The 17,814-nt window shown below is 43.6% G+C and overlaps 1 protein-coding gene across 1 annotated transcript in view; it reads right to left on the reverse strand.

Annotated features, from left to right (window-relative positions):
- LOC139567711 (netrin-1-like) overlaps positions 1-17,549 on the reverse strand; it is a 99,342-nt gene extending 81,793 nt beyond the window's left edge. Inside the window, exons 1-2 of the mRNA XM_071389145.1 lie at positions 17,258-17,549; positions 15,919-16,973 (exon numbers count right to left, since the gene is read on the reverse strand). Coding sequence (XP_071245246.1) covers positions 15,919-16,933 — 1,015 coding nt within the window. The 5' untranslated portion in view covers positions 16,934-16,973; positions 17,258-17,549. The remainder of the gene's footprint in view (positions 1-15,918; positions 16,974-17,257) is intronic.
- Between the last annotated feature and the right edge of the window lie 265 nt (positions 17,550-17,814).

Genomic DNA, 17,814 nt, shown 5'->3' on the forward strand with positions numbered 1-17,814 from the left:
AGCCTTGCTATTGAGAAAGGCCGCCGTAGGCAGACATGGCTCTCAAGAGAAGACAGGCTATGTGCACACTGCCCACAAAATGAGGTGGAAACTGAGCTGCACTTCCTAACCTCCTGCCCAATGTATGACCATATTAGAGAGACATATTTCCCTCAGATTACACAGATCCACAAAGAATTCGAAAACAAATCCAATTTTGATAAACTCCCATATCTACTGGGTGAAATTCCACAGTGTGCCATCACAGCAGCAAGATTTGTGACCTGTTGCCACAAGAAAAGGGCAACCAGTGAAGAACAAACACCACTGTAAATACAACCCATATTTATGTTTATTTATTTTAACTTGTGTGCTTTAACCATTTGTACATTGTTACAACACTGCATATATATAATATGACATTTGTAATGTCTTTATTGTTTTGAAACTTCTGTATGTGTAATGTTTACTGTTCATTTTTATTGTTTATTTGACTTTTGTATATTACCTACCTCACTTGCTTTGGCAATGTTAACACATGTTTCCCATGCCAATAAAGCCCCTTGAATTGAATTGAATTGAATTGAACACCATTCTCACATAGTTATTTGCCCTCTTGTCCAGGTGGGAGAGGGCAGTGTGACTAGCAATTGCGATTTCGTCATCTGCTGGGGCGGTATGCGAATTGGAGTTGGTCTAGGGTGTCTGGGATGATGGTGTTGATGTGTGTTATGAGCAGCCTTTCAAAGCACTTCATAATTACAGATGTGAGTGCTACAGGGCGATAGTCATTTAGGAAGGTTACCTTGGAGCTCTTGGGAACAAGGACAATGGTGTCGTGTGTGGCCACGCAGTTGTGTTTGAACAGGGAGTACAGGAGGCGACTAAGCAGATGTTGGGATTACAGACTGGGACTAGTATAGATTGAAAACGTCTGTGAAGACACCTGAGCATGCTTTGAGAACACACCCTGGTGTCCCGTCTGGCACGGCGGCCTTGTGATTGTTAACCTGTTTAAACGTTTTGCTCACATCGGCAACGGTGAGCGAGATCACACAGTCATCCGTAAAAACAGGGGCTTTCATGCAAGGCACAGTGTTATATTCCTCGAAGCGAAAAATAAAAACCATTTAGCTAGTTTGGGAGTTCTGCATCGCTGGGCAACTCATGGCTGGGTTTCCTTTTGTAATCCATTATCATCTGCAAGCCCTGCCACATTCGACGAGTATCAGAGCTGGTGTATTAGGATTCCACCTTCCTCCTATATTGGCCTTTTGCATGTTTGATGTCTCGCCAGAGGTCGTAGCGGGCTTTCTTGAAAGCGTCCATGTCCCGTTCCTTGAAGGCGGTAGCTCTAGCCTTTAGCCCAGTGTGTATATTGCCTGTAATCCATGGTTTTCAGTTTGGATATGTTCTTATAGTCACTGTGGGGATGACATGGTCTATGTACTTATTGATGAAGCCAGTGACTGTTGTGGTAAACTCAATGCTATCGGATGAATCCCGGAACATATCCCAAGCTAGCAAAACAGTCTTATAGCCTCGCGTCTGCTTCATCCGACCACTTCTGCATTGAGCGTATCAGTGGTACTTCCTGTTTGATCTTTTGTTTGTAAACAAAAAGCAGGAAAATGGAGTCATGGTCAGATTTGCCGAAGGGAGGATGAGGGAGAGCCTTGTATGCATTTCTGTGGGTAGAATAAAAGTGGTATAGAATTAAAGCGCCCCCTAGTGGCGCAGGAGATGTGTTGGTAGAAGTGAGGTAGGAAGGTTTTAAGTCTCCCCGTGTTAAAGTCTCCGCACACCAAAAACGCTGCCTCTGGGTGAGCGGTTTCTTGTTTGTTTATGGTCCCATACAGTTCGCTGAGTGCCAGAGTAGTGTTGGCTTGGGGAGGGATGTAGACAGCCGTGACAATTACGTTTGAGAACACTCTTGGTAGATAAAAGGGTCTGCAGCTTACGATGAGGTATTCTAAATCAGGTGAGCAAAAGCTCGAGATTTCCTTCACACTTGAGCCAGCACAGCAGTTGTTATTTAATGAACAAACACACATTCCACTTCCTTTCGACTTCCCCCGAAGCCACTGGACGATCCTGCCACTGAGTACGACGTGCATAGCGTCATCATCCAGCCACGTTTCAGTAAGACATGTAATACTGCAGCTTTTCAAGTCTCTCTGATAAGAGACTCTCGAATGAAGCTCGTCCACCTTATTATCGAGTGACCGGACATTTGCCAAAAGAACGGAGGGGAGCGCCGTTCGGTTTTCTCTTCGCCTCACTTTCACCAGGACCTCACCTCGTCTAGGCCTGCAGCATTTTGGTATGACATACTCACTTAGACTCACTTAGTGTTGAGTCACTCAGCACTCTCAGTTGGGCCAATAGGGAGAGAGAAGAGAACAGAGGAGAAGAGAACAGAAGAGAAGAAAACAGAAGAAACAGAAGAGAAGAGAAGGCCTTGCTGGTTAACGCAAAGTCCCGTCATCCTCCGACCCAATTAGCTCCAGCTGTTGTGAGAGTGCTGAATGAGAAAGCGTGGGAGTCTGCTTCACATTAAGATGGTGCCGTTTTAACGCGCCCGAATGATCAAAGCGGAAACACGTGTCCCATGCCGACCAACCGCCAACCCGTTCTGGAGGCCGTGAGGTGATGACATCACACACGGTGATGGCGGACCTTTGCGATAAACCAGTGACAGTCGACGAACTTCAACCGATGAGTGGAAGCAAACACAGAGCCAAGGCGGTAATGCAATATTCTCCTTCTACACAACAATATGGCTTCCCACCAAACCACCTCTCTAAACAGGGTCAAAGTTCAGTCTCTAGGAGAGTCAGAGCAGAAACGTCTACTCAAGCAAGCTACACACACACACACACACACACACACACACACACACACACACACACATACCATCAGCGGTATCTGTGTTGCATTATGCATTTAACCCTAACCAGCAAAACAAAACAAAAGCCCCAAAATGGAGGCTTTGCCCGAGGAAGCCTGAAATTCCTCAAAAAGCTTAGACTGTAACATTTCTGAATGCAATTTTGCTATTCTGTCAATCAAACGCATCCCACAAGCCCTCAGTGCTATGGCGTGAGCGTTGCCGAAGGTTACGGAATGTATTGTAGCAGCAATGTCTTTCCACAAGAGATGGTATAGATTGTCCATACTGTAATCATAGTATCTGTTGTAGAGAGTCCCAGGAGCCTGTTTTCTGTTGCACATGCTATCAGTAGCCAATACCCTTCTCTCTTTCTTTCTCCCCTTCTCTCTCTTTAATTTACTGACTTTATTGTCCCCGTTTTCACGCACATCAACACACACACCCTCCCGCTCAAATGATTGTTTTCTGTGTTACCAGCCCCAGTGTCTATTCTCCTCATTGGACATTCTCCTCCATGTATAAAGTGTTTCCATTCAAAATACCCTGTCAAAATCTGTTATCTGGGTAAAGCTGGAATTCCGTCAAAGTGAAATTGCGTCTTGAACAGCCCTATTCACTTTACATCCACCTGCTCCAAACTCCCCTTTTAAAAGACGTCTGGCCAAAGTAGACTTTCATGGCTCCAAGATTTTCAGTTCGTCAAGATAACAAAAGAATATAACTCTTAATATGTCTACATTTCACGAGGTTTCTTGAGTGAGTTATAGCAGTTCATATGAGCTCAGTCTTTGGGAAATTAACCAGAATTGTCTCTGTGTGAATCGTCAGAAACAGATAGTTCCTCATCTTGTTGTCAAAGAAAGAGCGAGAAAGAGACAGAGAGATCCAACCCAGGGGGCTTTGACTAGCACAGATTGACCTGCTCGTGTGTTGACCTTGCTGGGGGAAGATGGCCCAGGGGGGTCCCTGTCTTTGGGGATATTTTGACTATGTATTTTTACCTAGTATGTACCATGCATTCAAGGTCCTGGACAGCTGTAAATGTGTCCGTTACAATACAGTGAAGTATGGGTCCTCTAAAGGTCCAAGAAGCCATCAAGCCATCAAGTTTCAATGTGTCTGTCTTTGCTACCAATGTAAAATGCCATGATGGTCTTATTGTCAAAGTGATTGACGCGGTACAGTTAGCTACTGTATGGAATCCCTTACATGCTAAAAAAGACATAAAAGTGCTGTCTCTCACAGCATCGTTCTGTGAGGAACACTGTCCTGGTGTAACGTCCTGGCCATAGTTCTTATGTGTGTTGCTTGTTTTAGTGTTGGTCAGGACGTGAGCTGGGTGGGCATTCTATGTTGTGTGTCTAGTTTGTCTGTTTCTGTGTTCAGCCTAATATGGTTCTCAATTAGAGGCAGCTGTCAATCGTTGTCCCTGATTGAGAATCATATATAGGTGGCTTGTTTTGTGTTGGGGATTGTGGGTGGTTGTCTTCTGTCTTTGTGTTCTGCACCAGATAGGACTGTTTTCGGTTTTCACATTTATTGTTTTGTTGTTTGTAGTGTTCACATATTCTTTATTAAATTATGTTGAACACTAGCCGCGCTGCGTTTTGGTCCTCTCCTTCATCCCAGGAAGAAAACCATTACACCTGGTAAACTGTTGTTATGAGATAATTGTCAAACTGATTTAATGGATTACTGTAACTCATCTGGGACTGATACTGAAACTGTCACAGACCACAGAATTAATTTTGTCTAAAGACTACGATGATCAAAAGAGATGCCTCAAACTCAAAGCAATCTACATCAACCCCCTTTACAATCTATATCAACCCCCTTTACAATCTATATCAACCCATTTTACAATCTATATCAACCCCCGTTACAATTTATATCAACCCCCGTTACAATTTATATCAACCCCCTTTACAATCTATATCAACCCCCTTTACAATCTATATCAACCCCCTTTACAATCTATATCAACCCCCTTTACAATCTATATCAACCCCCTTTACAATCTATATCAACCCCCGTTACAATTTATATCAACCCCTGTTACAATTTATATCAACCCCCTTTACAATCTATATCAACCCCCTTTACAATCTATATCAACCCCCTTTACAATCTATATCAACCCATTTTACAATCTATATCAATCCCTGTTACAATTTATATCAACCCCGTTACAATTTATATCAACCCCCTTTACAATCTATATCAACCCATTTTACAATCTATATCAACCCCCTTTACAATCTATATCAACCCCCTTTACAATCTATATCAACCCCCTTTACAATCTATATCAACCCATTTTACAATCTATATCAACCCCCGTTACAATTTATATCAACCCCCGTTACAATTTATATCAACCCCCTTTACAATCTATATCAACCCATTTTACAATCTATATCAACCCCCTTTACAAGCTATATCAACCCCCTTTACAATCTATATCAACCAACCTTTACAATCAAAATAATCTGAGGTAAACGCTACCAAAGTTCTGTCAACACATTGACTGTAGTACTCGTGCTGAAACACTCGACCACTGCTACTCCAACTTCCGGGATGCCTACAAGGCCCTCCCCTGCCCTCCCTTCGGCAAATCAGATCATGACTCCATTTTGCTCATCCCTTCCTATAGGCAGAAACTCAAACAGGAAGTACCCGTGCTAAGGTCTATTCAACGGTCTGACCAGTCGGAATCCATGCTGAATAACATCGACGTATACACTAACACGGTGACTGAGTTCATCAGGAAGTGTATTTTTTATCTCACCTTTATTTAACCAGGTAGGCAAGTTGAGAACAAGTTCTCATTTACAATTGCGACCTGGCCAAGATAAAGCAAAGCAGTTCGACACATACAACAACACAGAGTTACACATGGAGTAAAACAAACATACAGTCAATAATACAGTAGAAAAAGAAAAAAAAGTATATACAATGTGAGCAAATGAGGTGAGATAAGGGAGGTAAAGACAAAAAAAAGCCATGGTGGCGAAGTAAATACAATATAGCAAGTAAAACACTGGAATGGTGGATTTGCAGTGGAAGAATGTGCAAAGTAAAGATAGAAATAATGGGGTGCAAAGGAGCTAAATAAATAAATAAATACAGTAGGGGGAGAGGTAGTTGTTTGGGCTAAATTATAGATGGGCTATGTACAGGTGCAGTAATCTGTGAGCTGCTCTGACAGCTGGTGCTTAAAGCTAGTGAGGGAGATAAGTGTTTCCAGTTCAGAGATTTTTTTAGTTCATTCCAGTCATTGGCAGCAGAGAACTGGAAGGAGAGACGGCCAAAGAAAGAATTGGTTTTGGGGGTGACCAGAGAGATATACCTGCTGGAGCGCGTGCTACAGGTGGGTGCTGTATAGCGGATGTTGTTCCCACTGTGACTATTAAAACCTACATAAATCAGAAACTGTGGGATAGATGGCAGCATTCACTCAAAACTGAAAGCACAAACCATCACATTTAACCATGGCAAGGTGACTGGGAATATGGTTGAATACAAACAGTGTAGTTATTCCCTACGTAAGGCAATCAAACAGGCAAAACGTCAGTACAGAGACATAGTGGAGTCGCAATTCAACGGCTCAGACACGAGACGTATGTGGCAGGGTCTACAGACAATCACGGATTACAAGCTAAACACCTTCTTCGCCCGCTTTGAGGAAAACACAGTGCCACCGACGCGGCCCGCTCCCAAGGACTGTGGGCTCTCGTTCTCCGTGGCCGATGTGAGTAAGACATTTAAACATGTTAACAATCGCAAGGCTGCTGGCCCAGACGGCATCCCTAGCCGCGTCCTCAGAGCATGCGCAGGCAAGCTGGCTGGAGTGTTTACGGACATATTCAATCTCTTTCTATCCCAGTCTGCTGTCCCCACTTGCTTCAAGATGTCCACCCAAGAAAGCAAAGGAAACTGAACTAAATGACTATCGCCCCGTAGCACTCACTTCTGTCATCATGAAGTGCTTTGAGAGGCTAGTTAAGGATCATATCATCTCTACCTTACCTGACACACTAGACCCACTTCTATTTGCATACCGCCCCAATAGATCCACAGATGATGTAATCGCCATCGAAACAGCACACTGCCCTGTCCCATCTGGACAAGAGGAATACTTATGTAAGAATGCTGTTCATTGACTATAGTTCAGCCTTCAACACCATAGTACCCTCCAAGCTCATCATTAAGCCTGGGGCTCTGGGTCTGAACCCCGCCCTGTGCAACTGGGTCCTGGACTTCCTGATGGGCCGCCCCCAGGTGGTGAAGGTAGAAAACAACACCTCCAATTCGCTGATCCTCAACACAGGGGCCCCACAAGGGTGCGTGCTTCGCCCCCTCCTGTACTCCCTGTTCACCCATGACTGTGTGGCCACGCATGCCTCCAACTCAATCATCAAGCTTGCAGACGACACAACAGTTTTAGGCCTGATTACCAACAATGACGAGACAGCCAACAGGGAGGAGGTGAGGGCCCTGGAGGAGTAGTGACAGAAAATGGACCTCTTCCTCAACGTCCTCAAAAACGAAGGAGCTGATCGTGGACTTCAGGAAACAGCAGAGAGAGCACACCCCTATCCACATCATCGGGACCGCAGTGGAGAAGGTGAAAAGCTTCAAGTTCCTTGGTGTACACATCACCGACAGTGTGGGGATGAAGGCGCAAAGGCGTCTCTTCAACCTCCAAAGGGTGGTGCGGTCTGCCCAATGCATCACCGGGGGCACACTGCCTACCCTCCAGTACACCTACAGCACCCGATGTCACCGGAAGGCGAAAAAGATCATCAAGGACATCAACCACCCAAGCCACGGCCTGTTCACCCCGCTACCACCCAGAAGGCGAGGTCAGTACAGGTGCATCAAAGCTGGGCCCGAGAGACTGAAAAACATATTTTTTCTCCAGGCCATCAGACTGTTAAATAGCCATCACTAGCCGGCTACCAGCCGGTTACTCAACCCTGCCCCTTAGAGGCTGCTGCCCTATATACATAGACATGGAATCACTGGTCACTTTAATAATGGAACACTAGTCGCTTTAATAATGTTTACATACTGCTTTACTCATTTCATATGTACTGTATATACTCTACTGTATTTGCGTCAATGCCACTCCGACCATTGCTCGTTCTAACATGTATATACAGTATTTCTTAACTCCATTCTTTTACTTTAGATTTGTGTGTATTGTTGTGAATTGTTAGATACTACTGCACTGTTGGAGCTAGGAACACAATCATTTTTGCTACACCTGCAATAACATCTGCTAAATATGTGCATGTGACCAATACAATTTGATTTGATATCAACCCCCTTTACAATCTATATCAACCCCCTTTACAGGAGAATTCAAAAACTAAACAAAAAGACCACCCTTCATTTAGCCCCCCCCCCCCCCCCCCTCTCTCACTGGCACACACATCAACTCAGGCCACCACTGTAGCAGCATTTTGCACAGTAACATCATATTTCAACACATTCTCCCACTAGTTATGTGTGGCGCCCAGCAGAGTTCAGAGTAGAGGTGGATGGTAACACACTACTAGGTTTAAACAAGGTACAGATGGGCCTATACTGCAGCCCTGCCAGCCATCAGGTTGAATTTGCTGTGGCCCCGCTGCGATGGTCCTGGGAACCCTGCTGGAAACAGGCCTCGCCCACCCCTCTTTTCCCGTCACTGCCGCCAATGCAACAGAATCCTTGCTGGACCCTGGCCAGCACAGACGCAGGCAGGGGGTCTGGGCCTCCTCAGAAACCTAACATGTGGCTTCTCACTGTGGAGGAGGTTTTACGGTTCACAGTTATCTGATTGACTGTCTGTTTTGGCTGACTGCTTTTGGCTGTCTGCTTCTGTGGCTGGTTTCAGTGAGCCCAGAATCAAAGTTACGGTCACAGTTATGTATCTGTGAGTTTGATTGGCTCGTGGGTGTGTGTGACGTTACAGACATGCATGCCCGTATGTGAGTGCATGCATATGCTAAACTTAAACAGTGGCTGACCAAGGTGCAAGGCTGTGTGTAGCACAGTTAACCAAAAGTAGGAGTCATTAGAGTGCGTCCAACTCCAGACTCTGAATAACTTGTTATGCAGTGGTTTAAAAAACAAGTCGTTAAACAGTGATAACACTTTGTAGGAAGGAGGTTCTCAAAGCGTTAGGGAGGCCATTCACCCGTTTGAACTGCCGCCACTGGTGTCGGGATTCTTCAGGGGGGGAAGGGAGGGGAATACGCCACGGTGCAAAGTGCAAACTAATCCAACACTCTTTTCACACCTGTTTCTCACTCCTTTTGTTTGCCAGGCGTTGTACAGCAGTGAGAGTCAGGATGGTCAATGCGTTTGGCGGACGGCGGTCGCCCTTTGAAGATGAAGGATACGGCGGTTCATAAAGGAATGGCGGTCCTTTGGTGGCAGTTCAAACATTAACCAGACCACAGCTCGGTCATCATGCCTCATCATGGTATTATTGTTAATAAATATTGCTGTTGCATTCAGTTGTAGGAGCTCCTACATGAAATGAAAGGTGTGAAAGGACAACACAATACAGTATACTTTCTTGTGAAGCGTTGCTTTATTTTCTTATTGAATCTTATCTGCAGGAGACCATATGAACGTAAATACTAGTGTATTACATTTTGACAATCTAACCAACATTCTCAAAATGATTGTCTTTATTGTAGTTCCCCATTCTCCATTTCCAAAAACTTTAATGAGTTATTTCAGGCGAGAACATTTTAATTACTGACATATCATGTCATTGTTGATCTTTCTTCCTTCAATGGAACTAGGGAAGATTCTATCAAAAAGACATCTCAGCAAAACACTGTTTCCTCTAAGCAAGTGGTTAGAGATTTAAGCCCAATTATCTGAAAGGGCGCCAAATCTCAATTTCAATACACCACCCCAGTCATCTTCCCCTGTCAATCAAACTGTTCAGAATAACACCTGGGAGCGTATTTATTTGACGTAATCAGACGAGACAACCGGCAGGTCTGCTCAAATCAGCCAGATGATGTTGCGGTTTGAGGCTGGAAAAATGAAGTTATCTACGGGAAAATATGTGGGGTGTGGGGGGGGATCCATGGAGATTTGGACGGGCTTGAGGCGATGTCTGTGCCAAGTCACTGATATGCTATGTCTGTGCCAACAAAGTTCTAGGGAAAGGCCCTCCCCCTCCCCTGCCCCGCCCCCTCCAACCACTCTATGAACAAGTAGAAAAATCTACCGTGAAGTGGTTCTCAAGGAAAGATAAAGCCTGTTTCATCAAAAAAAAGTATCTCCTGTCCCCAAAAGCCCCTGGATAGGTCACTCTCCTGTCCCTTTCTCTTTCTGTTTCCATCTCTCTTTCTCTATAGCCTCCCTGTCTCTCTCACATGTATAGTCTCTATTGTAGTCTCCCTCAATCTCTTTACTTTTCTCTGTGCTGCAGTAGTATCCTTCATTCTGCATGCCTCCAAGCATTCTTCTTAATCTCTCTGAATTATTCAAGACCCCTTTTCTCAACACATTCAAGCTATGGAACCTGAAGCTAATAAAACAGGACAAACTCAGGCAGATAATGCAGTGGAACAGTCTTGCATTTCGTTTTCTGTATCTGAAAAACTTTCTTCCTGAAGTGATCGTCTTAGCTCATTTCCGTCATCACGATTAGCTGAATTGGCGTCTCCTTCATTCTCCTTCAGATGCTGCAGTGTCACTCTGAGTTGATAGAGTTCTAAAGCAAGAGGAAGGGATTCTAGTTGATTAAATTGAGACACTTGTGTGCTTTCTTACAGGTAGCTGAGCAGACTGGTCACACCTGAATTGATATTGAAGCCACGATTCTTCCTCCTCCATGCCTCCATTCCTAAACTCATTGCGTTAGCTTACAAAGACGGTCTACCGCGTGGCCGGTGAGAATCAATATCCCAAATGGACCTGGAAGTGCACTCAGAAGTGCATGAAGGTCCTTTAAGACTCAGACGGACTAATCAGCAAAGTGCACATCAAGGAGGGAAGACGACATGCAACCTGTTTCAATGTGTTTTGTTTTTGTAAGACCAACTTTACATTCAAATCACGCCACAAATGCAAAGCTACTTGTAGTGGAATGCCAAGGCCTTTATATAGATATGATAACCAATATCCAGGTTCAGTCAAAGACAGAGCAAAGTAGCACGATTCAAGGACTTGGACAAAGATTATCATCCGGAGAGAGATCCTGACAGGCCAATAGGCTGTACGGTATTTCTTATTCTTAGCCATTGGCTCTTCGGACCATGATAAAAACAAGTGCCTATCATTATCTCTATAATAAAATATAAGTACCTATCCCTATGTTGTGTTTCACACACCATAGAAAAAGATGCTGGTCTTGATGACGTTTCCTTTCCCCACCTGGCTATTTCCTTCTCATTTACTCTGAATGTCCCCACTCCGTATCACTTTCGAATTCTACTCCAGATAAACTCTGTAACTGAGAACATGTTATGACTGCAGAGGATCCAGAGACAGTCGGAATCTTTCAATTTACTGACTGACAAATAGTGCTGGAAGCGTTCAATATTTCAGCATATCCAACCAAGCAGCTCATAGCAAAGCTTATCGTATAGTACAGTACATCTCATTTTGACATCACTTCTCTGTTACTGAAGCTTATAGTACACACAGTGTTCTGTCCTAGCCATAACTTTATGCTACAATTACTGATTACAGTGGAGGCTGCTGGGGGGAGGACGGCTCCAAATAAAGGCTGGAATGGAGTTAATGGAATGGCATCAAACACATGGAAACAATGTATTTGATACCATTCCCTTTATTCCGCTCCAGCTATTCACACGAGCCCGTCCTCCCCATTTAAGGTTCCACCAACCTCCTGTGACTAATTGCTTTTACAGGTGGTAACAGACAACAGCACTATACCACACACACACACACACACACACACACACACACACACACACACACACACACACACACACACACACACACACACACACACACACACACACACACACACACACACACACTACCCCAACTCCAACTCCACCTCACCCCACACTCTCAAAAACCCTAGGACCCTGCCTTCACACAGAGGTGTCAGGCATACTATTCTTCTCCCTGTTTGAGAGGTGAGGCGGTGTTTGCTTTAGCAGAGGGTGTGCGACCACAGCACCCCTCCGCACTGCTCTGCACGCCTTGTCTGACGGAGCAGGCGGCCCATAGTACAAACAGCCCAGAGGAGTGTGTGTGTGTGTGTGTGTGTGTGTGTGTGTGTGTGTGTGTGTGTGTGTGTGTGTGTGTGTGTGTGTGTGTGTGTGTGTGTGTGTGTGTGTGTGTGTGTGTGTGTGTGTGTGTGTGTGTGTGTGTGTGTGTGTGTGCTTGCTGACAGCATGATGGATACAGTGAGTGATGCTCCTTTGTGGCCCCGTGCGAGACACACCACACACACATGACACACACACATGCTGTTCCGGGTAAAAAATAAAGTGTCAAGGATACTGGGGATAGGGGGGAACAATTCATTCTTCATTCCTATAGCGGCGTGGTTGTGTCTAAACAAGTCTGTTTGCTTTTCCAGGATGGAAGCCCTGGTGACCCAAAGAGGGAGGCACAGCCTTCCTTTCCTCCTCACAGAAACCATCACTTATTCATTTGTATTCATTTGTCACTGTGTTTCACCTATTTGGTCAACTTCAGTTAATCATTGTCACTCTGTGTTTCTCATAGTTGGCCAACTAGTATAAATCTTGGATTTGACGGCAGGGCTTAAAAATGTAGACTGTAATATGGAGGACTGCGGTCGGGATATTTTGAGAGTGATATATTATCAGACTCAGAGAGCTTTCTTAATTGAGGTAACACCTCACAGTTTTATACACAACTGGGGTGACCTTCTCCAGTGTGTATTTGTAGCCAGTCACTATAGTAAAAGCGTAGATATTTCCACAAGGCTCAAGCATGTTTATCTGCCGCAGAGAACCACTCTGTGGGAATGGACACAAACAGCAAACAAAACCCTTTAAAACACCTGCTATGTGTCAAAACAGTCAACATGTGCCATGGATGACTGTCAAACAACACAGCCCCACTTTCCCCCAACCACAGTGAAATAGAAACACGCAGACAAAAGGGAGTTTGAGTCAGTGCATTTTACTGTAGGGGCTCTCTGATGCCAACAATATGGGGTGGAATGAGGAGCCTCCTCTCACCATTCACTGTAGGGCGATAATTTAAAATCGCTGTCACGTTCCTGACCTGTTTTCTGTTGTTTTGTATGTGTGTGATGGTCAGGGCGTGAGTTTTGGGTGGGCAGTCTATGTTTGCTGTTTCTATGTTGGTTTTGGGTTGCCTGGTATGGCTCTTAATTAAAGGCAGGTGTTTTGCGTTTTCCTCTAATTGAGAGTCATATTAAGGTAGGTTGTTCTCACTGTTTGTTTGTGGGTGATTGTCTCCTGTGTCAGTGTCTGTATGTTACGCCACAAGGGACTGTTCCGGTTTTTGTTAGTTCGTTCGTTTTATGTAGTCTGTTTTCCTGGTTCATGCGTTCTTCACGTTGTATGTAAGTTCGTGTCCAGGTCTGTCTACATTCGTTTATTTGTTTTGTAATTATTCAAGTGTTTGTCGTGTTTTTCCGTTTTGTCTATTAAATCAATATGTATTCACAACCCGCTGCATTTTGGTCAAATCCCTGCTACTCCTCTTCGGATGAGGAGAAGGAGGAAGCCCGTTACAATCGCAAATCCAATCTCGAGTGGGTTACAGTGAGAAGTCGAGGTTCATCCACCTTCATCATCATCATCGTCTTTTCCATCAGCATTGTCACACAGGCCTATTTGTATCCACATTGCATGCCCCAAGAGATGCCCTCGTGTGCTCAGAGTCTTGAACTGTTATTATAAATGTTGGCTATACAATGCCAATGAAATACTGCACATTTGCCGAGTTGATATAGAGTACTGACACATACATCATGCAGCAATGCGGTTGATGCAGTCGTTTGGGTACTATGGTCAGGGACCCCCCCCCCCCCCCCCCACTAAGCCTACCTCTCATGGTAACCTTGATAGCATGCATATATAGGGCAGTTACTTGGCTTATAAGGGGTGAGATATTTCACAAGGAATCAATTCTCATCAACAATGCATAATCACAACTTTTAACCACACTCATCATGATAAAATCGTATACAATATTTGCTAGACAGTCAACACACAGCCAAGTCAATATCAGACTACAATTGTCCAATAATTCATTCTCCTAAACCAGTAGCACTCGCATTCTCACCAAGCTCATGCATGCCGTCTCTCTCCTCATCTAAGCATGAATATCTTTAAGTGGGTCTTGGGTATGTCTGGCAATAAAAAGCAACTATCACATCTTTGATCCTGCTGCGGCATTGTCCCCGTCTCTATAGCAGCTGATGTAGCCTCGCTGTTGGAAATAGTGTGTGGAATGAATTCAATGAAAGCCACGATGTGATAACTTCCTCGATGGGCTTTATTAGTCTTCATGATGCGATAGCATACATCTAAATGGGCCGGTTCATTGAGGATAGTGATTCATATCTACTCCGATGACTTTTCTTCTTGTAGGCCTAAAATGTTCACACGAATGAACTATGTCCGATGATGTCGTTGAAGACCAGAACATAATACAAAGCGAATCATATGAATACTAATAAGTAGCCTATTAATCATATCTAGAATGATTACAATAGTAATGATAACGTTTTATGGCTGTAATTAATAATAATTGCCTAATAATATCAGATATATTTGAGTATTAGGCTTAATAGGTGTATTAACATTTTGCAGATTGTTTCCAAGGAAGGCAAATTCATGTTGTAATGTTTTCAAAAATGGCAATTTCATTTGATATAATAACAACAATAATAATAATAATAATCATAATAGTTTCGGGATGAAATAATGATACTTTTTTTAAATACATTTTTTACAACAGTTTTATGATCCATAAATTAACGTAATTTAGACCTATAATTAACTTTGATTCAAACGATAATTAAATGGGCAGAGAAGTCTGTGTTCAAGTGCTGTGGTGGTGCAGTTTAAATGCTCTTTAAATAAATTACGGTGCGTCGCTTTATTGCAGTAATAAAGTTAGAACTGTACATCAATTTTCACCATGAGAAACATTTCAACGCGGTGAATGATTAGACATTGTGATGTGGCGGTCTTTCTGAAGTGGGTGGTTGTTATAAACCTTCATTTGAGCTATGGCGGTAATGGGCTTTTAGGTTTTCTAATTGAGAAGGCATTGCATGTGACTTTTTATGTGCATGGACGCGCGGCATAATTTCATTAAAAGAGTGCATTTTGTGGTGGGCCGAACGGTGGTTTAGATTTATCCTTAATCCAGACCTCTTTAACAACCGTACAGCCTTGGTTTTTATAGCCTACATTTTCAAATCACATCAGTATCATGTTTTAATGAAGGCATGTACTATTAATACAGCGTGGGCTGATCAGACTAAAATTTACATAGTCTAATAAAATGCTTACAACTATAAAAATTCATTTCGAAACTAAATAAAAATTATCATTATTATTATTATATTTTTTAATAACATTTTAATACTAATAAGAATTTTAAATTGTTTTCCATAACTATATAAACTACAACAAAGGATAGGCAATTTTTCCTCGAGCCTTGGAGTTGGAAACCTAAATTACACAGAAGGTTTTGTAAACCTTGTGTAGTACTTGTTGGTGCGTAATATGATGTGCTATAATCCCATTTTTAATATTTAATAGTATTTCGACAACTTCCATCCAGAGAAAATAATAGGCGTGTCTGAATCTTTGTTTTTCAACAGAACTGACAAATGCACAGTGCACCTTAGCAATTAACTCAACCAACCAATACCAACATTACCAAACTTAAAAACAGCCAAATCTCTCATGACTGTACAAACAAGAGTCACCCAATAATACCATTTATGCCAAAGGTATTGTGTGGAGAGGAAACTTCTGCAGTGCTTAAAGACCATTTGGATGGTTTTTGGAGACAATTATAATGTTTTGACTTACCGACACATTCGTTGGCTTCTCTAGCTGTTGCGCGTTGCCACGGCCGATCATAATGGAAAGGCTTGCACCTGTCGCACTCTGGTCCCGAGGTATTATGTTTGCATTCACAAACAAGGTTTCCATCCCTGTCTTTTACGCACCGCGAAGCGTGGCCATTGCATTTGCATCGACCGCCAACTTGCAGATCGGACACCGCATAGAAATAAGAGTCCCGGGCTTGCTCCGAGTCATCCTCGTTCTCATCACCGAAAGTGTGCAATCGGCTGAACGTCACCTTGATATCTGTGGCGGTGACCCAGTCCTGGAGCACCGGCGAGTTGTCGAAGTCGTGCGCCGACGGTCTGCCGTCCAGAGTGCTGAAGGCAATGAGACCGCCGGATAGAGGGTGCATGTCCGTGTGGGAGTCCGTGCATATCGCCTCTTGTTCGTTCTGTTTGGTAATGGTGGCCTTGCTCGGTTTGGTGTACATTTTCCTGCACTGGGCCGAATAGTATTGGAAAGGTACCCAAGATTTGCCGTAGTCCATAGACTTGAAGATAGCCATAGATTCGGGTCGAGGTGAGCAGAACTGCAGGCTTACGTAGGTGACTTCGAATTTCTTGCCCAGTGACAGTGTTATGGTGACATTTTGGGGGTATTGGATGTAATTTTCCGATTGCCAACATGTGAGATTATGGGGGTTGTTGAGATCCGTTAGATATGCCGGTGGGTGATACTTTTTCGGGTTCGAGGCATCGCAAGTATGACAGTTCCTATTTCTCTCGTCGCCCTTCTCTGTTACCAAGCAGTACCTACCCAGGGTTTTACCACAGGTGCTGGAAGTGCGGACTTCCTTTCCGAAAGCGGAGTTCACAAAATCGGGGATGCATCTCCTCGGGTTACCATTCTCGTCGTAGCAAGGGTCCGGGGGAGATGTTTGCGCGGCGAACATGCTCATCCCGTAGCCACCGAGCACCCCCTTGACCACAAAGGAAATGGTCACGACAGTGACCACGGGGTCCAAAATCCTTAGCATTGTATTCCTTGTTCGTGCGCTGAAAAACGCCAGCCGTTCCCTGAAAAGAGAGATAATAAATAAGACACTTTTGCAAGATGTCCAAAAGAGCACTACAGATGTAAAGCTATGAGTTAAAATAGAAAAGCAACACCTCAATAGGTATTTGAATTTACCATGCACATAGATCGAATAACATTTTCATATAGATTACCATCACATGAATAGCCGACATAAAATATCATTTGAACCGTTATTAATATGAACACACTGTCAGGAGAAATGTATCGACTTATAACATTAGCCTTTCATAATGCACCTATTAAGTGAAATAAATGGGCTTACGAGGTTAAGAAATCTCCACATATGACACTATTCCTCGGAATAATAATTCAGCTAGGCAGAAAAGTCATTCAAATATCTCTTTCGGGTGCCTTTCCTGTCACAAGCGCGATCTGTTGTGTTCTTGTTTGTTTTATTTTGAATCTCCCGGAGCAAAATATCTACACGCGTCTAGATGTAAGAGCCGCTACCCTCGCTCTGTCTGTTTCACTCCCTGTGTGCCCGTCTTTCTCATTCACTCACTCCCTCTCTCTATCCTTCTATCTCTGTCTGCCGCACTGACTGTAGAGAAAGTGAAGGACGATTAGAGCGTCTGCAGAGTTTGAGGTCATCTCGAGGAGTGACACTCCCGCGTAAAAAGAGTGAACAACGACATCCACTGGTAGTTTATCGATAACAAGATAGATACGGCTAATTAAGTGCCAAAGGAAGGAACAACAAACGGATCAAGTTTATCTGATTATCACGTAGATAACATAATCCAAGGCTTCCATACATTCGTAGTTTTCATATTGCTAATCGAAACGGCAGCTTATATTTCATCATGGATATTGACTTTG

The sequence above is a fragment of the Salvelinus alpinus genome, chromosome 2 (assembly GCF_045679555.1).
Source record: "Salvelinus alpinus chromosome 2, SLU_Salpinus.1, whole genome shotgun sequence".
Taxonomy (NCBI): Eukaryota; Metazoa; Chordata; class Actinopteri; order Salmoniformes; family Salmonidae; genus Salvelinus; species Salvelinus alpinus.